This window comes from Equus caballus, chromosome 3 (assembly GCF_041296265.1).
Source record: "Equus caballus isolate H_3958 breed thoroughbred chromosome 3, TB-T2T, whole genome shotgun sequence".
Classification (NCBI taxonomy): domain Eukaryota; kingdom Metazoa; phylum Chordata; class Mammalia; order Perissodactyla; family Equidae; genus Equus; species Equus caballus.
The window spans coordinates 109,759,608-109,782,507 of record NC_091686.1 but is presented as its reverse complement, the minus strand read 5'-3'; the positions used below and the strand labels follow the sequence as shown (position 1 = coordinate 109,782,507).

Genomic DNA, 22,900 nt, shown 5'->3' with positions numbered 1-22,900 from the left:
GCGGCGGCCCGATTGCCCTTTTGTTTTTCCTGCGTGACCTCGGGGAAGGCCCTGGTGCGGAGCGTCGCCAAGGACGCCCGGCGGGAGGCGAGATTGCCGAGACATCCTTCAGCGAAGTGCATGTGTGTTTGCAAACCGCCCTTGGCTGTCGGGAGACGGCGAGGACCGGTCCTGGCTGCGGAGGAGCCGCAGGCTGGGGGGAGGCCGCGTGAGTGAGCTGCTCCGGGAGCCCCGCAGCGCCGCCCCGCGCCCCCCGGGCTGCGCGCCCGCCCCGTGCGCCCCCGCGCGCCATGCTCAGTCGTCCGGCGCGCTCCGCTCCGGGCCCGCGAGGCTCCTGCGCCTTCTAGCTTCGGAGAGCCCACTTTGATCGAGGCCACCATTTCTCTTGAGCACCCCTCTGCTTTCTCGTACCGTCCCCACTGGAATCGGAGCACCCACTTTCCCCTTGCAACCGGCCCCCGCATCTTCACGGCCGTTGGGAGCCCCAGCTCTTTTACCGCCAAGTTGATCTTTGTGAGACAGACGACGCGTGATCTCCTCCCGGCTGCTCTGGGGTCTCCGTGGAGCCTTGGCCAGGCCGGTTGATCTTCAGGACCTAAAGTTGCCCGAGGAGCGCCTGACTTGCTGGAGGAGGGTCGGGGGGAGGTGGGAGGCGTGTACCTGTGTCAGCTCTGCTGCCCTGACCATTATTACTGTTACTTCCCTATTTGTGCACATTTACTCGGACACTCTGGGTTGCTAGCCCCTCGCCAGGCACTGGGCCTGAAGACACAGCGCGGTTCGCACGGAGCAACGAGCTAAAGAGGAACCCCCGGCGCCCGCGAGCGAGGAGGCGGCGGGGGAAGATGCGCGGCGACGGCTGGCAGACGCTGTCCCTGTCGCTGGGGTTAATGTTGGCGATCCTGAACGAGGTGGCACCGCAGGCGTGTCCGGCGCAGTGCTCCTGCTCGGGCAGCACAGTGGACTGTCACGGGCTGGCGCTGCGCAGCGTGCCCAGGAATATCCCCCGCAACACCGAGAGACTGTGAGTATGGGTTATTCCTCCCTCTCCCCCCTCCCCCATCGGGGTCGCGCACCCAGTGCTTCGAGGCTGGAGAGATGAAGCGGCACAGGGACCTGCGCCTGGGGCAGCCCTCCCCAGCTCTCCTGCACGCACATCCTGGGCTTGAACTCTCTGGGAGGGCGAAGGACGGGAGGGCGCTGCCCAGGGAGGGGCCACTACCCAGGAGGGGCGGGCCCGCTGGCAGCTGCACTTGGTCCCTGCCTCCCGCCCTCGTCCCGCCGCTCGCACCCCGCGAGGGCGACTTCTCTGGGGTGGGAAGCCAGGGAGATGGGGACAAGTACTCGTGGATGCGCGGAGCAGGGCAGACTGACTTTGTTCCCAGACTCCATACACGGAGTCACCTTGCGGTTGCCAACCCTCGCGGATCGGTTGCACGGCTGAATCCCCGCTCTAGGCGCCGCGGGGTGGCGCGGGGGCGCGGGGGTTGAGGGGGCACTCAAAAGAGAGAAACCTCCGCTCCCCGGCTTTGTGTCGCTCTCGTGGGGCCGGAGGGAGGGGAGAAGGGGTCTTGGGCGGCTCGGTCCGCCCAGGGGCGCTTCTCCAGGCCGTGGAGGGAAGGATGCCCCAGGGTGGCGGCAGCTCGCACACAGCCCCCCGCCCCCCACTTCCCCGGGGAGGCGGCGGCGGCGGCGGGCCCCAAGGGACCTGTCCGAGTGGGCGAATGCGGAGGACTGCTTCCCAACGTCTAGGCGAAGTTAGGGCTGGCTCTCAACCGCAACTCGCTGAGTCGGATCTGACTGCTTCGACGACCCCGCGGCCCTCGGCTGCCCCCTCCGGCCCTTCCTGCAGAGCCCCAACGCCCCCGTCCACCTTCCTGGCAGTTTTTGCGCCCCTTCACGTGGCAGCAGCTTCCTTTCCTTCCCTCTTCGCGCTCTGCTGCCCGAAGACATCCCCGCCTCCCTGTCTCTGCGAGTGTCTAATGAAGAAGTCAGCGCCGCCCGGCGCTGACGGCCCACGCGCTCCTGGAGGGGCGCTTCCCGAGCGCAGGGAAGCGGAGCCCGGAGGCCGCGCTCTTTGTGAGCGCCGAGGCCGCCGCCCGTGCGGCCCGAGCGAGCGCCCCGGGCGCGCTCCCCTAGCCGCTGCGCCGGGCCCGGAGGGCGCGGGCTTCTGCGCCCCCGCGGGGCGAGGGTTGCGGCAGCGGAGAGGACCGGCTCGGACCCGCAAGTCTATACCCGCGCGGCCCGCAGCGCCTGGAGTCGTCCTTCTTATCCAACCCATTTCCCTCGGCCTCAGTTTGAAGGCCAGAAGTTGGGCCCTTTCTTCCTTTGCAAATGGCTCCGCCACCCCCAACCTAACTGAGCCGCCCCCAACTCCTCCTCGCTCTTCTCCCTCAGCCCTGGGAAAGCTGGGGCCCTATCAAGGGCGTCTTGTCAAAACGTGATCCCCCACGTTTGTCTGGGGTGGGGGGTAGGGATTTACGTTACATCAAATAGCCAGTGAAAGACCCCAACAATTGTAGCAACAACTTGACGGGTCTTTGCTCAGCACCGACAGTGGGTTGGGGATAAGGCAATGCAGAATTCTGTCCTAGCACTTGTCATTTTATGCCATTCCGAACAGTCGAAAGTTTAAGCACTAATACGTCTTACTCAACAAAAAGGGAATGCACTCGGGACGAAATAGCAATTGAGTTCCAGGTCCTTGAAAATTTTTTTTTCCTCTGAGGGATCTATAAAGAGTTTTCAGAACATAGTTTACTCAGTGCTGGCTTATAAAATTCTATCATTGACGAAATAAACACATTAAATACAGATTTCAAACATGATGTTTCAAAGGCAAGGTAAGAGAAAACTTACTTCTATGAAGGAGAACATTGAAACCACAGCAAAGCCTGGTTTTACTTGAAATGATTGGAACCAGGGCAAGTTTAGATCTTGACCTAAGATGCCAGAGAAGGGGTTGTGACTTGGAGGAAACGTGGTGCTGAAATCTGAACAAAAATGTCAGGGACTGAATACTATTTCCATTATTGCCCCTGCTAGTAGTTTTCACTTTACAGTCACAGCGGGGGGCCCTGAGCTGCAAATGAAGAGTTTAGTTTTCATACAAACATAGAATTGTTAGAAGGTAAATGCCTATAAATGCAAGTCTTTGATGTGCCGTTCTTTTGATGGCACGCTAACTTTTTTCTTTGCCTTAGGAAGTTTAGTCACCGTGCCACCTAAGGTTAGGGTTCTGAATTTTTCAAATTTCTTCCTGAAGAGTATTAGAAAATTGTTCATCTGACTTGCTGAAGGGAACTTTTTGGGAGTGTATGTGCCTAACAATAATGGTTAATAGCAGAATACCTGTGAAATTAATAGACATCCTTCTAAAAGCAAAAATTGAAAACACTCCTATACACACACAAAAGAGAACTTTTCGTGGTAACATAATCACTTCATTTTCTTGTCATATGCCAGCAAGTGTGGACGCTAAACATATTAAGAATCATTTTATAAAATGTGTTTCAAAAGTTGCTTTCTTCTCTTTTACTTTGTAAACTATGTTAGTAATTGGAACTGATCTTTAATCTTAAAGTTCTTATTTAGTTTACATTTTTCTTTGTTTAGCCAGATATTGATAGAAATAAAATGGAACTTTCATTTTCTTACTTGTTTTCTCTTAGGGATTTGAATGGAAATAACATCACACGGATTACCAAGACAGATTTTGCTGGTCTTCGACACTTAAGAGTTCTGTAAGTATGTTCTTCTGTGTTTTCTTTTGTTTCTTTTGTTTTTTGCATGTTTTGAATCGTTACTGGTCTCAGTTTTAAAAACTGTCCCAAGGACAGACAGACACATAAAACTTTAAAAGGTCTTGGTTTCCTTCTTTTTGTTTATCATTGTACTACAACTTTTAATAAAAACACAGACTTTTATTTTAAGGTTGGATGCAGGCCATGGAAACAATATTACAGAAATGACCTCAAGTGTTTGCTATACCATACTCTAAGTGCCTTATGCTTATAAAAGTGTAGAATAATTGCTTTCACAATATGAATAAGTAATGTGAGACATTTGATACACTTTTAGGATTTGAGATTAACTAGAAAGAATTTAAGTGGGTCTGCATTTTATTATTACTAATATAAAAATGTTCAGACTATTCTAGGAAATAACACTTATATAGATATATAAAACTTATATAGATATAATTTCTAACATTAAAGTCAAGTAAGCCAGCTTTTCACAGAGTTTTTGGTGGGAAATATTTCTCTATAAAAATACAGTGATCATATTTTGAATTGTTTCCTGTATTTTATATCTTTGTAGCTTTTATAAACTTGTTGCAGTATGATTACTTCTTTAATTAGTGGGTTAAATTAGTTCTGGGTGAGTCATCATTTGAGATTCAAAGTAATGTAAAATTGTTTTTATGCACAGATTTGTAAATATTTACATTGTAGTGAACATATAGTTTTGATCATTGTGTGTTGTGTTCATATTTTAAAAGACACATTTTGGCGATTATGAATTCTTCCAATTTCTGATGTATATCTGTAAGTTAATTGAAGTATGTGTATGATGAATTACAGTATATTGATTCATTCAGTTAAGGACTCACTTGAAAATCAGTTTACCAAAAACAGCCTTCAAAGCTGCAGTGTCATGTACTGCTCTTCAGGATATGCTGTAGTTTAAGGTTTAGTTTTGATAGTAAATTTTGTGAGAAACTGCATTAGTATTTTCTATGAAAGTTTTATGATATCAGTGCTATTTCTCCTCCCTATTCCATATATCATCATTAAGTTTGATATTGAATCTCAAAGCAGACCAATATTTAACTTTATAAGGGAAAGAGGTTGCACGGTTTCAGTTGCTGAATTGAAACTTACTCAGATGGTGAGTGGTAACATTAAGACTCCTGTTATACTTTGCATTTCAGTCAGCTTATGGAGAATAAGATTACCACCATTGAAAGAGGAGCATTCCAGGATCTTAAAGAACTGGAGAGACTGTAAGTGTTTTCACTTCCAAACTTATGACGACATAACTGTATTTTTAAAAATACTTGAATTTCAAGGACCATGTTTTCAATTTCATGTCTTACTCTTTGAAAGTTTACAGAAACAAGAGGTTGAATAAATGGTTTTCAGACTAATTTACAATTAGAAACTGTAGAAGTTTTGCAAAAATAGTACTAACTGTAATAAAGTTCCAAAATACAGAATTATTTTCCTGAACCATTTACTTCCTTGAAAACCATTGCTTTGATACTTGGTGATGTGCGTATTTTTCTTACTATTCATCTAATTTGTTTTCTTTGCTTATGTGGGAAGAAAGCTGGTAATTTTATTTTCATTTATGTTTCATTATGGAAAAGAAAAGTTTTGCTAATAGTGATTTTAATTTCCATTCTGTTGCTTTGTGTGTCATTAGTGACTCTGAAGAAGTGTTTTAAATTCTTAGTGATCAAGATTTGCTTTCTGATATTTAACACTTATGGTGGACATTGTTAATAACTGCTATTCACAGTTTTACTTCATTATTTTATAGAAGCTTTCTCATACTTCTGCTGGAAAGGAGTTTAAAGATTAGTAGGAATACAAGTAAGAATTATGTAATCAAAGCATGGTCATTTTAACATGAATTCTTTTTTTCCAAGAAGATCAAATATGGACTGCAGACTTTAAAATATATTTTTAATTTTTCAGACACAAAATCTTATGAGTTGATATACATTACTTCAGGCTATTATTATCTTATGTCTACAGTGTATATGTCTACAAAAGACAAAACTTCTGTCTGAAATAATTAGGATAAATTGCACACTTTGTAATTTGAAATATGCATTCCATATCTCATATGTCTTGATAATTCAAGTTTAATAGGTTTGCATTTTAAGGGCAGATAACAACTCTATTAAAAGCAGCAACAATTATTTTAATAACTTTCCGTGGCTGTTTTAATAGGCATTTTAGGTAAAAATAAAGTTTTATTTAGAATAATGAAATATGAAGTTCATTTTAGGCATACACATATTCTGATTCACTGGGCCCGAGGGTGGAAGTTCATTCTGTGTAATTGTCTGTAACAAGCTGTAGAAAAACAGCTTGCCAACTTCTAAGATATTTGTAAATATATAGGCTACATTTTTATGACTTCAAGTAAAATTAAACACAGAGATGTCTAATTTATTTTACTGTGAAATTTTGTCCATGCTAAATGTTGCAATATAGGAAATAAAATTGTGTAATTCAAAATAAATTTAAAATCACTACTTCAAGCTAGTTTTTGGAGGGGCTAAAAACAGGCAAAACATTTGGTTAAGTTCATAACAAAGTTCATAAGTTCACAGCCTATCTCTTAGTATATAAAAATACTCTGAAAGTATTTATTCTTTTCTCTCTTTCATAGGCTTTCATGAATAGTTAACTCCTAGTGAGTACCTTGCAAAAGTAGTTTTAGCTTATCCCTTTAAAAAAATAATATCATTGCAGTTTCAATGTTTGGTAAGATGAATAGATAATTTAAAATTATCATTTAAACGTTAAAAGCTTTTCCATGAATAACTTTTAGTTATCATATGGAAACACATATATATTTTGTTTCTTAAATAACTTTCAAATCATTGAAGGAATTTCAGTGGCTTTTCGTGCAGTCTCTATTCTGGTTATATTATAGTTTTAAATATTATCAGAAGCACTAGAACAAAACAAACTTACTCATTACTTTTCAAACCACCTTGGAGTATCATTTGAACTTTCATCATGAATAAATTAACTTTTCCTAAAAATTATTAACCAGATGCCTTAAGATCTGAAATTTGATTAGAGTTGTAAGTAGGTTCTATTTTTTGCCTTTTACTTCCTCTGGGAATGTCACTTCATCTCAAAACAATTTTCTGTTCTACTAAGATGCAGTCAGATGTTTCCGAGTGGGAGGAAGATTTGTAATTTCGAATGAAAACTAATATATATGCAGGACTTCTTTAAATCACCCCAGCTGTTGGCTGAGAGCAAATATTTCATATTTGTGAGGAAAAGCTGAGAAAATTCCTTTTGTTTACAACTGCCAAGTCCATCTGATGGAAGCACATTGTTATCTGACAGCCAATTCATCTCCTTGGGACTCTGGAATTCAAAACCATTTCTTAGGAACACTGTGGATACACTTTTCAAATATTTATTTTTTTTTTAAATACATTAAATGGCAAGGCAGTTTTGCTAAAGAATGCATTCAGCTTATTGTGAAACAAACTATTTTAAATTTTGTTCAGCATATTGTTTAAAAAGTAAAAATAAAAAAGCTACCCAGAGAGTTCCATAATCAAATTACTATGGCCTGTGGTGTATGTTCTTATTTTAGTAGGTGGTGTCATTAACATCACAAAAATTGCCTTTCTCTCCCCAAAAAGCTTCAAGAGACAATGTAAGAAACAGGAAGTAATCAATGAACTAACTTTTAAATAATTATGTGTTGTGTGAGTTTATATGGTTTTTAGCAATTTACATGTGAATTTTTAAATTCAAACTCTAAATTATGAAAAGGTGTATAAATGCAGGTTTATGTTGTAAATGCCATTCATACAGAATTATAATAACTTAATTTTCATCCTTTGTGTGAAGAACAAAAATAAAACATTAATTTTGTGTGTAATTTATTACTAAGTTTTTTTCATTTTAAAATGATAAAATCAAAGCAATTCCCAATGATGTTTGTGAGTATTTCAAAATTATGGTTTTTCTTTTTATTTTATGTTGATAGAGTTTTAACTTGATCTAGGGATAGAAGACAAATCTGAAAACAGAAGATAAGATCGGTGCCTTTTTAGAAATCCAACTTTTAATCGATAAGAAACAGGATCATGTTGTTAGTTGAATTTAATTTTAGCATGGGACGAGAAAGTCGTTATGTGTGAATCACAGCATTATAGCTACAAAAGAAAGATTTTTTTCCACTTTAAAGAATCGATGAAATACAAGGTTATCGGTCAAAATGTCAAGAAGTAGTTGGGTATTAAAATCCCCCCATTTTCCTTCCTTTCTTCCTTCCCAGTCTGACTACCTGCCCCCTTCCGTCTCCCCTCTCTGCCTTCTTTCTGTTGTATAGAAAACAACATCAGATGATATGCTCATCGTCAGAGTGTGGTTATGAATCACTGTGAAAGGATTAAGTTTTATCACTTGTACACACTGTGAGCACACATTACTTCCTGTTTTGACAGTTTACTCCTGTACTCCCAGACCTAACATGTGCAGTGGCAGATTTCCATGGATGCTGTGATGCCAGTAGTACCTGCTTATCTGGGATGAAAATGAAGCCTTGAGAATGTGCCTCATGTCGATTGTATTAGCAGGTCTCATATTGTTTAATCAAAAAGTTCAAAAGAAATCTAAGGTAGTTAAATGACTAGTTAATTCAATGGAAATTAATTAAGGAAAAACAAACTACAAATAAGCTGCAGTAAAAAACTGGAACATTTAGGAAGTATGCTTCTTTTTTTAATACGTCACAGAAGGTACCTGTGTATATCTGCAATAAAAGATCTATGCAAAATTATTAATTCAAGGTATTTCTTGGCTGATGCATAATGTCTTAGAGGGTTAAAAAATGTCACATTGGGACTCAGGACTTTTGTGGGCTGGTATAAAGTTCTGTTGTTCACTCACAGTTTATAGGATTATGCTGCAGTCATTAAAGTTCTATTTTATGGCCTTTTAAGGAGATCCAGGCCACTTCAGGGTTTTAGTAGTGGAAATCATTGGCTTTTACAAGTTCTTGATAACACAGATGCAAAAGTATGAGAAAGTTTTTGAAATTTTTTAGGGTTGTCAAAAAAATTGTAGAACATTTTGTCCTAAATGAAATGAAATGCTCATGTGCAAGCTTAAATGCTTACATGCCTAACTTATGTTAATGAGAACTGATAGCATACCATAGATTATCTTGAGTATTAGGCTTTGCATTAACTTTACAATTATACCCTTATCACAAGGACACTGAAGAAGTGATAAAGACATGGGCTTGGACTGTTATTCCTATCAATAACACATAAAAGTGTTCTTTTAAGATAAATATTGCCTTAAACTCTCTAAGTTTTAGTATCTTTGCATTTGAAATTAATTTTTCATACTAACTTTGTCATTTGATATTCACTTTTGCTTGAAAAATGAGTCCTGAAATATTATTATGATGAAGCCTGGAAAATAAACCTGTTCACTTAGCTCTCTTAAAGTTTCTACCAAGTTGCTGTAAAGAAAATACTCATTTTAATTTAGAAAAGTCTAAATCCCTTTACAGTGGAGCCTAAATTTGACTAAGTACCTCACTCTCATGAAAAGACATCTAGAAGGCGCATTAATTGTTTTGTAAGATAGTGCTGACTTCATTTTCCTGCATGCACACACCATTCGTAAGCATGTGACAGCCAGTGTGAGGCTGAGGTACTATAGTGCTTGAGGATTTGTGTTGTAGGTCGCTACCCATGAGTTCAAGTAGAGAATATGTTGTGGAACAGGTCTGAAGGAAAGTACCACTTATCCCCTGTTCGTCAAGGATGTGGCGAATCCCTCTTCTGACTAATCCTACAAGTTTATAGGCAACACATAACATTCCTTTTCGTAAAGTAAGAACAAACTAACAGTGCTAATCTCCTTGGAAAAGAATGCAAGCTCAGAAGAATTGTTCTCTGGCATCTTTACACCCAAGTTTAAGATCACTAGTTGTTTTCTTGGGAAAGGCTCTTTAAAGAACATATCAAACTTAGTAACAGAAGCCAAGTATGTAGATTGCGTGAGATAAAAATGCTGTAGATGACCAAGTATATATCACTTAATCTGTGATATCCATTGAATTTCAATTGTTCCCATCTGCTTATAAGTGATATTGAACTATTTTAAATTACATTTACTGACTGTGGTCATGTAAGGCTTTCATGCATGTGCACTCTTAGAAGTTTAGCAGAACAGTGAATCCATCAGAGAGGGTTTCTCATGCACCGTTTTTTATGGGCCTCGAAGTTGAACAGTGGTGAGAAGGCGTGTTTGCTCTTTGTGGATCGTTTTATAAATTCTGAAGCAGCAAGGCTGTTTATTTTTCCCACATCTGTTTTGGGCTCATCCTTTGTGACAGTGTTTGCTGGATGCTGTGTCCTTTATACCTCCCCTTGAAATGAGTAGTTTAGTTTGCACTGTTACAATGTATTTGTGGAAGCTGCGAATGTCAAATATTTTACATTGAATCCTGTCTTTCATTCCTGTTGGATACCTTTCTGCTTGAATTATGCCTTCTAGACTGAATTTCACAACTTTACGTGAAATGAAAGACTTTTCTGCTTGGACATTTATCTATCTATCTATCTATCTATCTTATCTTTCTTCAAAGCAATTTATATCTGCTGGACTGGAAGGAATATCGGTGAAAACGCTTTCAGAATGAAAGTTTGGTAAAAGCAGGGCTGATTTGGCGTTAATACATTGGAATATTGCTTTAAGGTAACATTTAACAAAAGATTATTTGATTGTCCTTTTTGTGTAGCATCCATCTACTCTGGCTGCAGGTGGAAGGTTCTGGTGCTCCTGCTATGTGCTGCACTTCCAGGTTCTGGTAGGGAGCACAGGGTGCAGATAACCTAGATTCCCCTCTCTTAGGCACTTTGTAATTTTATATGCTGTTGCCTTGTCTCCTGTGGAACGTGGCAAATACTCATTGGTTGTACTGTTGATTATGTTTTCTAAACAGATACAAACTCCTATCCTCCCTTTTAAAATCAGAAACAGTAGATAAGAGTGACATCAGAAGGCACTTGATTTCAATTACACTGTAAGATCTTGGTCAAGTTGCTTTGTCCTTAAAAACTTCAGTTTCTTCATGTTTAGAACAGAGCTAATTATTATATCAAATAGTGGCAGTACGTGATTTAAGTAAGATAATGTACAGTTTCACACAATGTTTGGCACATAGTTAGCACTTTATTATTATGCATTTCAGCATCTCTTATTTTTCAAAAGCTCAGTTTAGGAATTATTTTATTGATCTAATAAAATGTGTAAATAATAAATTTGACATTTATACATTCATATTTATGATCAATTTAATTCTGATTTTCTCCTTATAATAGCATATGATTAATAGAAGAGATGTGAAGAACGTACGAAACCTCCTTCAAGTTTTGTTTCAGAGTATTTTTTTATAATTGCTCTGAATATATAGAGAAATACCAAGAAGTAAGGGGAGTGAGGAAGAAGCAACATTTTTCCTAATAGGTTTTTATCTCTCCAGCATGGAATATAAAGGATGAAATTATTGATATCACTGCTGAAAATATAAACTTTATTTCATTCATCTAAAACTACATAAATGTTAAAATCTTTGCTTTAAAAATGTTAGAATAAAACCATTTTTTAAAAAAAACAAGTGGAAATTGACCCAAGAAAAGGGCATTTATGTATGAGAAATAGGAGATTGTGAATGATAGACTCGTTAAGACAGCATTTATTGAATACTTAGTACAGACCAGGCACACTGCTAAAATACCTTACATTTATAATGACAGGTAAATAGGAGGCACAAATTTTTCACTGGCTTTGGTAAAATTGTTTTCATTTAACATCTTGGATTGGGGTGAAGGTTGCAAATATTCATTAAATTGAGGGGAAAGTTGAAAAACATAAGAGATTATAACCTTTATCAATGGATGAATCACAAGAACAGCTAGGAGATAATAATTTGAAACAATGCTTGTCAAGAATGCTCAGGCTGCCCTTCAAATTGAGGTTGTTAAGAATCAGCACTTCAGAGGCCAGTGATGTTTTGTGAGATACAGAAAGATCATTCACCCCACTGAAGGTCATGCACAAAGATAGCCTGTAGCCCAAAGGAAACAGTTACTGGGATCTCTTTCATCTTTGCCCTAAGTGTTTCAGAGACACACATAACACACCTTTCTGAAAACATGAATTACCACCCAGAGAATTCTCAATCAGCCTGAGATCTTGTGGGCAGATTCCATGTAGCTGGTGATGACACAAGAGCTGATCTCACTAAATCTCTGTTCTCTCTCTTTTGATGCAATTGAGTGTACTTGCTGGGAACAATAGGTAATTGACCCACCTGGTCTGCTTAATGGAGCTCATTTATGCTGGCCCCCATAAATCCTCCTCTGAGATACCCTTAATTCATGACATGCTGTTTTCCTGTTCTGGGACCTTCAGATTTTGACTTTTGAATACTCATTTCCATTAGAGCTATTATGATATTATCAGCGTCAAGCCACTAAGAAGTATTCTGTGGCATTAGAAGAAGCTAGGTTACTTTTTTCCCACCTCTATTTAGAAATTGTTATGCACCTTAATAGTCTTTAAAGTAATTCTGGATTTAAAAAAAATCCTCTTTACTTTAAAGATTTGATTTCTGGTCACTGTACAAGAACCTCAGCTTTTACATTTTTTCCTTCAAGGAATATTTTGGAAGAGTTTCACTTTTTATTTTAATGTTTTATATTTCTATTTATTCTTAGTACTGATGGAAGAAAGAATAGAAAAACGGAAATCAAAAGTGTATTTATACTCTTTTTAAGTTATGCTTTTTTTCTATGCATGTTACCGTATCACCTATTATCTGCCCTTTTTTTGTATGGTACTGCCTTGTCTTATATGCATGGTTGGTTTAGACATATTAGGATCGTTCATAATATTTTTCATGAAATAATGACAAGCCATTTCAATTCAGAGAAAAATATTTTATATTTATTTTCATTTTTCCTTCAATTTCAAGTATTTTAAATAGATCTTTAAAACAGTAAGCTGAACATAGAGCTAGTTTTTGTAAAATTTGGTGGTTTATTTTCAGGTAGTTCAATCATAGATGCTTATGAAATAGGCCATATAAAACTATGTTTTTCCCAAGGAAAGATTGGTAAAAAGAAAAATGTCAGCATTACATTATCGTGAAGTGTTTAGGAACGTTTAGATTCCTTTTTGAGCAGAATGATTCAGAGTGTATGTTCTGGAGTCACCCCACCTGAATTCAGGTTCTAGCTGTACTTTCTATGAGCTGTGTGTCTCCCTCCAAAACAGCAGTAACAATGATACCTACTCACGAGGTTGTTCTGGAGAATGCATGTGATAATTGATGTAAACCTCCCAGAACAGTGACCATCACGTAGTAAGCTTAATATATGTTAGCTATTATTCTTGGAGTGAATTAAGAACTACTAGGAATATGAAAATAATAATTGATAAAAAGACACTTCTTGCACCCAATCTGAAACATCTGCTTTCTCACAATATGGGGTTCTGTTGATTAGACCCATTAACAAGAAATCTAGTAGCAGCTCTCAGTCACTTAGATATCTGAATTAGTTTCAACATAGTGAGTTCCTTCCAAATTCCAGAAGATGTTGAGAATGGCAGAGAGGAAGGAGTTTGATGGGAAGGAAAGGAGGTAATTGCTGTATAGGGCTCCTGAAAGCAGGTTTGGTGGCAGGACTTTGTATAGCTGGAGAGTGGCATAAAAACTAAGGCAGGGGCCAGCCCGGTGATGTAGTGGTTAAATTTACACGCTCTGATTTGGTGGACCTGGGTTCGTGGGTTGGATCCCTAGCATTGCTCATCAAGCCATGCTGTGATAGTGTCCCACATACAAAATAGAAGAAGATTGGCACAGATGTTAGCTCAGGGACAATCTTTCTCTAGTAAAAAGAGGAAGATTGGCAACAGATATTAGCTAGGGCCAATCTTCCCCACAAAGAAAGAAAGAAAGAAAGGAAGGAAGGAAGAAACCTAAGGCAGTTATCTCAGAGAACATGACAGAAGAAGGTTCTCTAAATATAAAATGCATATGCTAGGGTTTTGCTGAGCTATATCAAAATGCAAAGAGAACAGTCTGTTCTCATTCAACATTTGCTAAGAACCTACTAAGTGCCAGGGAAGAGGGAGGGAATACAAAGACCTGATCTTTACACTTGAAGAGCTTACAGCCTAGTGGGAAACAGATCAGTACGTGAATAAATATAATACACTGTGAGGCACTCTTATTTATCAAGTGCCATGGGGATATGGGGACACAGCCAAGGGAGGAGCTAACTCGATGCAGGGAAATTGGGAGATTGTTCTGAAGAATGAATGCAAGTTCCATGGAGGATGTGAGAAAGTACCATTTGGAGACAAGGAGAGCCCTGTACACAGAGAGCTGCCTCTGCAGGAGCTGGGGGCTGAACCAGCGTGCTTGCTGTGGCTGGAGACTCAGGGGTGATACTTGTGAGTCCGGTGGTTTGGATCAGACTATGAAAGCCTGTCTCTGCCATTTAAGAAATCAGGATTGGCAATTTGGACAATGGGGGTCTTTCCAAGAGTGGTTGTTTCCCTAGAAAGTGTTTCTCATTACCACTATTGTGAATATTTGTAATCTGTTTTTTGAGAGACACATATAACAAGGTCATAATTAAGTTATATTTATCAAAACTGTATACTAACAGCTCTGAAAGTACTCCTTCCTCAGAATCATGCCCAAGAGAGAAAAAATAAATAAATGAAAGATTTTGGTTTCACTTTAAATTTAACCTTGTTATGTGCTTTATTCATAAAAATTAGTGTAAGTGGGAAGTCCACCCATTCGCCACTAATTTTACTATTTTCCCCTAATTGTGTTGGCAGACTTTTTTATGAGTATCCATTTTATTAAGTGCTGAGAATGCTGCTGTGGTGACCAACTTCTTCATAATATGTTAGGTAACAAAAGTTATAGTTACCATCATTGCCTTGTAGCATTTTAGAGTTGGAAGAAATTCTGAAATTCACCTGCTCCAATTTTTCAGCTTTTGCAGGATTTCTTTTTATTACATCCTATGCAGGAAAACAAAACAAAACAAAACATACCTCTGCTTGGGTATATGTGGGATGTGAGGTAGAGACTTTCTCAAGGAAGATCATTCCATTTCTTCATATCTCAAATTCTTAGAAAGGTCTTCCTTATGATCTACTTTCTTAAGAGTTATAATCAGGGGCTGGCCTGGTGACGCAGTGGTTAAATTTACACATTCCGCTTCTCGGCAGCCCGTTGTTCACTGGTTAAGATCCCGGGTACGGACATGGCAAAAGCCATGCTGTAGTAGGCGTCCCACATACAAAGTAGAGGAAGATGGGCATGGATGTTAGCTCAGGGCCAGTCTTCTTCAGCAAAAGGAGGAGGATTGGCAGCAGATGTTAGCTCAGGGCTAATCTTCCTCCAAAAAAAAAAAAAAAAGAAGCCTCTAAAAAAAAGAGTTATAATCATTAGTGCCATTTCTAACCTCTAGAGACTAAATAAGTGTAACTCTCCTTCTACCTGATGACCATTTAAATAGGTCAAGAGTGCTATGCCCTCTTTTCCTGTCCCCTTAACATTTCTCCTTAAGATTTAAGAAATATTTCCCATTTCTTCAGTGTGCCATTACTTTCTGGGCCTCCTTACTCTCCTCTAAAGCTATAGCACTTGGAAATCATTTAAGCCTGCCTTGTTGCATCAGCTTGTCATCATTTTCTTTAAATTTGGGAAAAGCAGAGAGATAGACATTTATTTTTACTGAAATGTTAAATTATATACTTAAAATGAACAGGATCAGGATATTAGTACCTCAGTTCTGGCAAGTGTGCACAGTTCAAAAGAACTTAGTTACATAGCATTGGGGCTTAAATTGTATTAGAGTTGAAATCAAATTCTTTTATAAAAAATTTAAAACATTCCAATATCAGTTAAACATTTAAAAAACATGATTTAAACATTTTTGCCACTGCTGTTAGTTATAACTTAAATTCAGTTAAGGGTCGAGCACTGTGGGTTATAGTTTGAACTTTGTTGGTTTTCTTCTGATGTTGCCTATAGGGACAAATCACGCTGACACTTTCTCACACATTTTTTTCTGAAACTAAATGGAAAGCTAACAAAATTGAAAGTTCCATCTCCCCACAGTGCCTTGGCTGAAAATTTAGGTCATTTGGGACAGTGTAGGAATTATTTTAGGGTACTGTTTACTGTGGTATTTCTGCTGTATGCTAACCTAGACACCAGAGCCTGAGTCAAGAAACCCTTTTTCATTGACTGATGGTGCACGGGATGTGAATTTAGAGGTTAGGCCTCAGTAATCGTCATCTGAGTAAGCATAATGGAAAATTGCTTTAAAGAGTCATGTAACAAAAGGTGTAACCAACTTTTGATTCGCAATGCTTGAATTCTCTTGAATGTCATTTCTTTCTTTCCTGAAATACAGGATGAGGCATGACAGTACCAAATCACAGTGTCATTGTTGGGTATTTTCTATGTAACGTACGCTTTGTTTTTGTTTTTCTCAAAAGGCGTTTAAACAGAAATCACCTTCAGCTGTTTCCTGAGTTGCTGTTTCTTGGGACTTCGAAGCTATACAGGCTGTAAGTAGACAGAAATAGCTATTGTTGCTTTGGGTAGTACCTTGTGTTTTATTAAATGTATTTTGGATCTGTTTCCTTGTGCTTTTTTGGAATCTCTTCACCAATAGATTAATGGATTAAAAGTTTGCCTTTCTTTCCTGTTTTTTTCTTATGGAAATGTGTGATTGGTTTTCCAGTGGCTCCAGTTGCTTTATTTGGTTGGCATTTAGTGGTTTATGTATGTGTTATTGTAATATTATCCTTTTTCGGTCATGTGATGATCAGGAGATTTACCTTACTTCTTTATGGAGGCTTTTATTAAGTTATGATGGGAAAAATTGCCACTGTACTTCCTCCTTAGAGGAAGTTGGCAGTGTTTTCTTGTAAAGTTGAGGTTCTTAACATCAGCTTTTTTGATATTGTCTCTGTACTTGAGTAGTGTTTATTAGTCTGGAAATATTATTATAAGGCATTTAAAGAGGGCTGTAAATTTTCTCTTAAATGTTTCTTTCAAGGCCAGAATTCCAAACTCTGCAATATGAGTGACTATAAGGGTTTCATATCAAATACGTCATAGGCTGTTAGCGGAAGTGCTTCTTTGGAAGGAGCATAATGTGAATTTTAGGCAGAATTGGTTTGTCCTCCCTGGAATGCTTGTTCACTGACCTAATGGGTAATAGTGAAAACACATTTTTTGAAAGCTTTTAAAATTAGATTTTCAGCCATGTGGCTGGTTTTGTGCAGATGGGAGATAAGCTACAAAATGTTAGGAAAATAAATAGCAATGATTATTGATGTTCATGGATGTTGTGAAAAAGCTGTTGGGATATATAGAATAAATTGTTCAGCACGGCCCCCACCTGGATGACGGAGAAGTCCCATATGTTCAAGTTTGTAGGGAAAGTGAACAGACTGCTTTTTCGAACTTGACTTTATAGCCAAAGCTTTGTAGCCTACCAGTTCAGTACTGTTATCAATTCCAGAAGTAGGAAGGCTAGCCTCCTACAGCCCTCCCCCAATTGTAGCCTGGATCTCTGTTAGGTCCCTTAACTGGCTATTGAGAGAACTTTCCCAGTAGGCAGAGGTGTAGCCAGTTAACACACCAGCTCTTCTCTCTAGAGTCTACCTTTCCTGATACTGTTCCTCTAGGATAGCTAAAGTCGCTGAGCAGTACTTTTTCTCTTTCTTGTGTTCCCTGCTGGTTAATTGGCTCAACTGAAGTAAATTAGAAAAAAAAAAAAAAATCAAATGAGGAAGCCCAGGGACTGCGTTTTTAACAAGAATTCTCTAGGGACTATTTTTACCAGGGAAATAGCATATAGGCTGTTATAAAGATTAGATGTATGTATATAAATTGAAACATATTTAAATATTTGTGCTTAGTTTCCAAGAAGGGCCACAGGGATGGTTTTAATAGTATTCTCCATCTGCTTTAATTTTTGGTGATTGAGGGGATTTTGAAGAATTGACTTCAGGGCTACTATACAATAAGGTCTATGAAACTACTACTTTGCTAATAGTGTGCATATAAAAGCAGTCCACTCCAGTCGGGGAAATTGTCCATTTTCTGTGTAGCTGTGAAAATATAATTTAAATGGAATGACTGTCATCTAGAGTTAAAGTTATTAAACTGAATAGGGGAAAATGTAGGAAGTAACTTCAGCACTATCTCTGAGAAACAAGAATGTTTGATTTTTAGTCTAGAAGTACTTGAATTAGCTTTCTTAGGAAACTTAAGACAGTGTAATCTAGAGCAGAAACCCCTCTCTGTGAATTATATTCTGTTCAACGTTTGGCCCTTTTTGACACTATCACATAGTGGCCAAGGGATTTTTCTCTTATGTTTTGTTATGATTTTATAACTTTATGAAGCTGCCATATGAAAGAAGACTTGAAATCTTTAAGAAGTGAATTAAAGAAACAGAACCCATAAAACTGTAAGGCCACATTTTCTAATAAATTAAAAGAATGTTAAAAAATGGGAAAATGGGGAGCCAGCCCTGTGGTGTAGTGGTTAAGTTCTGCATGTTCCACTTTGGCGCCCCGGGTTTGCAGGTTCAGATCCTGGGTGTGGACCTACCCCACTCATCAGCCATGCTGTGGTGGCTACCCACATACGAAATAGAGGAAGACTGGCACAGATGTCAGCTCAGGGTGAATCTTCCTCAGCAGCAAAAAAATAAAAGGAAAATGGACAGCTGGAAAATATGTTCAGAGTTATAATTTGCTTTTTTGGCTCAAAGAATTTCCCCTGGGCAGTGATATAAGAGAAAATTTTGTTTGTTTGGCAGGACTAATTGGAGGAGGGACTTGAATGCTTCGATGTTGCTGAAGTTAGAGATTGATGGTCTAATGTTTAATACTGACTGGTATTTGACATCTGATGTAGGCACTGGGTCACAGAGAAACATAGAGGTGTAATGTTTTTCTGCATCCTCACATCAAGAAGCTTCTTTTGAGTTGAGACACTGTTGTCTCACCTGAATTAGAGTTAGTGGATTGTTAGCACTGAGCTTTCTCTTGAGAGCATAAGTTAGAAGCTACATGTGAGCACTTTTTTATGATGGTGATCACTAATTAAATTACAACCACCATTAACAGTCTTTAAAGGAACAAAAGCTTGTGAAGCTGATTGCCTGGCTAGTGTAATTTCCAAGAGGAAGGTTGCAAGTTCAATTTTTTTTCATATGATACAGGTGCCTAGTAGCTCACCCGAAACAAATGTTCTGGCAGATGGAAAAATGTGCACAAATCTGCATACAAAAATGTCTCTTAAAATGTGCATTTAAAAATGAATCTTTTGCAAAAAGGACAAGAGACAGAACAAAAGATGCAGGATTTTTGACAAATAACAAGGAAAATATATTGGGATAGGGAAAGAATTTGACTGGTTGTCGCTTATACACTAAGTGATCCATGGTTGCCCTACTGTATAATGTAGCACAGCCATACACATCTAGAATTCACGAAAGAAACAAATTTAGAATTTCTTTTCTCTTTATAAATTGTTGCATAATGCTAATTAGTATCTCTATTTCTTTTCCTGGCTTATTGCATCTTTTACCCTTTTTTAATACTATTTTTTCCTGATGCATAACCAATGAAAAAGTTTACTAGTTTGGCATATATTTCATACACTGATGTTTGATTTTTATCACTGTTGGCTTGGATTAAAGCTAGTCTGATGTACTAGACGTTATGCAGATTTTCTTTGCACTTTTGTAATGAATAATCACCATTTGACTCTTGGCTGAAAATTTGATGCCAGGTGAAGAAGCACACATGCTTTTTTTTTGGACTCTAAATGTAATATAAAGAAAAAGAGGGTACACTGTATATGAATTATGATTCGACACGGTTGGTTGCTGCTGGCGGCCAAATATGCTTTTCCTTTGCTGTCTGCTCCAATTTCTCTTTGGATGGGTTGAGAGAGCACTACATGTTCAGGTCAAGATGTTTGCTCAGAAATAGTAGTACAGTTGCAGCTGTGTTTGTTGGAGCAGGAGACTAGTTTAAATAGCATTACCATTTATCCAGTCCATTAACAGAACTCTGTAAAATAATACCAACTCTGCGTAAACTACAGGACAGTGTAATAAAATTACAAGCACTTGTTGACAGATGGAAAGTGTAAGTAGAAGGAAAGGAAAGAAAAGGAAAGGGGCATAGGTTGAGGGTTAAAAGAGACGGTACATAATTTTCTTAACTTATGTGGATACTTCATCCTCTCCTTTGCTCCTCCTCCAAAACCAAGATTGCATTTTTATTATCAGTTTAAGAGTGGAAGAAAATTATTTTCAGAGCAGTCTGGAGCTGGTTAACTGACGGAGATTTCAGTGACTTTTGAAATGGTCAATTATGGTTGATTGAAATTTATGCATAGCAGTTATCTTTGTGGGTAGCATATACAGATCTTCCTGATAAATGTAACCTTAAAGATGACTTATCAGTGAATGATTCACACTTTTCGACTTGAGTTTGCAACTACTAATCCAGGCTCATTAGAGATGAATTTCATTGGTAGTACTGCGGTTGGGCGTTTGGTTATAAATATTTGTTTTGTGGTTTTCAGTTTATTTCTTTGAGTATTACTGTATTTACCCAGACTTCTAACATAAGCTTAAGTATCCAAAGCCTGCTGCAGAAACTCATTTTTCACTTGTATCTTCTAAAACAAATCAAAACTAACAATCAAAAATAAATATATAGGTCCCAGTGATTCATTTTCTTTACTTCTTTGAATAAAAACTTCTTATTTAGGTTCACAAGCAAGCAGCATTTATTATTCCCCAGTGAGCTTTGCTGCCACTCAATTATCTAACATTATAAATAGTGTTTTTTTTTTCTTAAAGATTGGCACCTGAGCTAACAACTGTTGCCAATCTTTTTTTTTTTAATTTTTATTTTCCTTTTGCTTTTTCTCCCCAAATCCCCCTGTACATAGTTGTGTATTTTAGTTGTGGGTCCTTTAACTTGTGGCATGTGGACGCCACCTCAGCGTGGCCTGATGAGCAGTGCCATGTCCGTGCCCAGGATTCGAACTGGGAAACCCCTGGGCCACCGAAGCATAGTGCGTGAATTTAACCTCTCGGCCACGGGGCCGGCCCCTATATAGTATTTTTAAAGCTAAGTGCTCTTTTTATGTGGCCTAGTGACTAGTTACCTGAGACTAGTAGATTTTGACTGCTTAGTGTGATTGGTCAGGTCACAATTGTCAGATAGGATCTCAGATTCTCAAAATTGTTTTTGATAATAATAATTGGGACTTTTTTAGGAGAAAATTTAATTTTTTGTTTTATTAAGGTAAAAATTAATTTGTGTAGCATAACAAATATGCATTTCAGCTGTCTTTATTTCCCTTTTGCCTACTCCCATAGAAGGAGCCTTAGTTTTTGTTTTGGTTTGTTAATAGTTATAAAATTAACACATGCTCATATTAGAAAGGTTTAGACAATTCAGAAAAACAGAAAAGAGGAAGTAGATATTATTCATTATCTCCCACCCAGATACAACCACTAGTCTTCTTGTCAATTATTATCATCCTAGTTTTCTTTTTCTGTGATTATGCATATAAATTCTAGTATAAATGTATTGCAAAAACATTTTTAAAAAAATTCCCAGGGTCTAGTTATAAGGCTTGACCTTTAGAAAGCTCTCAGTAAGTGTTTGATGTATTGAATTAAATCTCTCTCGGGTTCAGGGTTTGTAACTTGAATGAACAAATAGTAACACTGGGAAGGCATTATGAATAATGGAGAACAAATTAAATTTAAGAGATAACTTGGCTAATTAAATGTTTAGTCTCCTTAGGTTTTCTAAACATCGAAGGGTTTTGATAGACAAAATCAAAATGATCCATTTGTCATGTAAACTAAATATACCTTAACTTAATATAATATTGTACTTTTATAATACTAACCCCTCAGTTCCCTCATGTCAGTTTAGTCTCATAGGATTCTTGTATTCAAGGATAAAAGCAGAATACGACAGTGGAGCCTGTGTCAAAATTCCTCTTGAATTAATTTCTGCCAGCTCTGATTAAAGTGTGGGCTCCTGGAGGTGTCAGGTGCCATAGTCTCCTGCTTCATTTTATTCTTGGCCTGTTTGGCCCCTGCCACAATAAATCCGACGGTGGTTGTGCAGGAATTGCAGGTTACAGTTGCTACGGTTACCGTTGTCCAGCCGGATCGACATCATTACTCATTTAGTGAGCTGCCATGATAGCTACCGCTGATCTCTATTTCTGAGACTGGCTGCCGAAGAGCTTCCTGTGCATAGGATGAAAGTTCTTCAGAAGGTTCTGTGTGTGTTACCATTGGTGCAATGATGCACTGTTTGTATTGTTAATACTGATATTTTGCTAAAGGGGAACAGATTGACTCTTTATCTTTGAAAATAGAGAATGAGTAAGAGAGAGAAAACTTAGAAAAGTGTTAACTCTCAGTGATTAAAACACCAAGTCCTTTGTTATTTATTAAATAACTTATTAATTATGTATTATTATTGGGCCCAAGGGACTCTGTTCTTACCACTTAAAAAATAGAGATATACATGGAGTATTTAATTTAAAGAGATCGCTGTTACATAACTAAAGGTTTGTTTTTAAGTAGATAGATAAAAGACTTGATATGTGGGTATCTGAACATATTTCAGAGTAGCCATTACCACTTGCCATGAAAAAAAAGGGCAATGAACAGGACCTCCTTTTGATTTTCTTTTTCAATCAATGTATAATCCTGTAATTTAGAAGTTATACAACCAAAGAAGATTAAGATCGTATTTAAGATTTTTGGTAGGCCTTGTGTTGATAGTTGTTACTTCAAAGGGATCTCTAGGTAGAAGACATTGCTGGAGAAAGTAGGAAGTAGGCAGATTTCTGCTGTTGCCATCCCACAGAGTAGACTCTCTGAGTGAAATCCACAGTATAGCTCCTGGCACAGCAGTCAAGTACAAGGTCTTTCTCACTCAAGTGTACTTGTTTAAATGGGTGCTTTCCCAAGTGGCAATGTTTCTGTCTTCACCAGCAA

The 22,900-nt window shown here is 38.6% G+C and overlaps 1 protein-coding gene across 2 annotated transcripts in view; it reads left to right on the top strand.

The window, feature by feature from the left end:
• Positions 1-656: 656 nt before the first annotated feature.
• The window catches only part of SLIT2 (slit guidance ligand 2), a 358,526-nt gene continuing 336,282 nt past the window's right edge, over positions 657-22,900 (top strand). For both annotated transcript variants that reach the window (XM_003364734.5, XM_001498194.7), the window contains exons 1-4: positions 657-1,024; positions 3,672-3,743; positions 4,934-5,005; positions 16,323-16,394. In XM_003364734.5, coding sequence (XP_003364782.1) covers positions 846-1,024; positions 3,672-3,743; positions 4,934-5,005; positions 16,323-16,394 — 395 coding nt within the window. In that variant the 5' untranslated portion in view covers positions 657-845. The remainder of the gene's footprint in view (positions 1,025-3,671; positions 3,744-4,933; positions 5,006-16,322; positions 16,395-22,900) is intronic.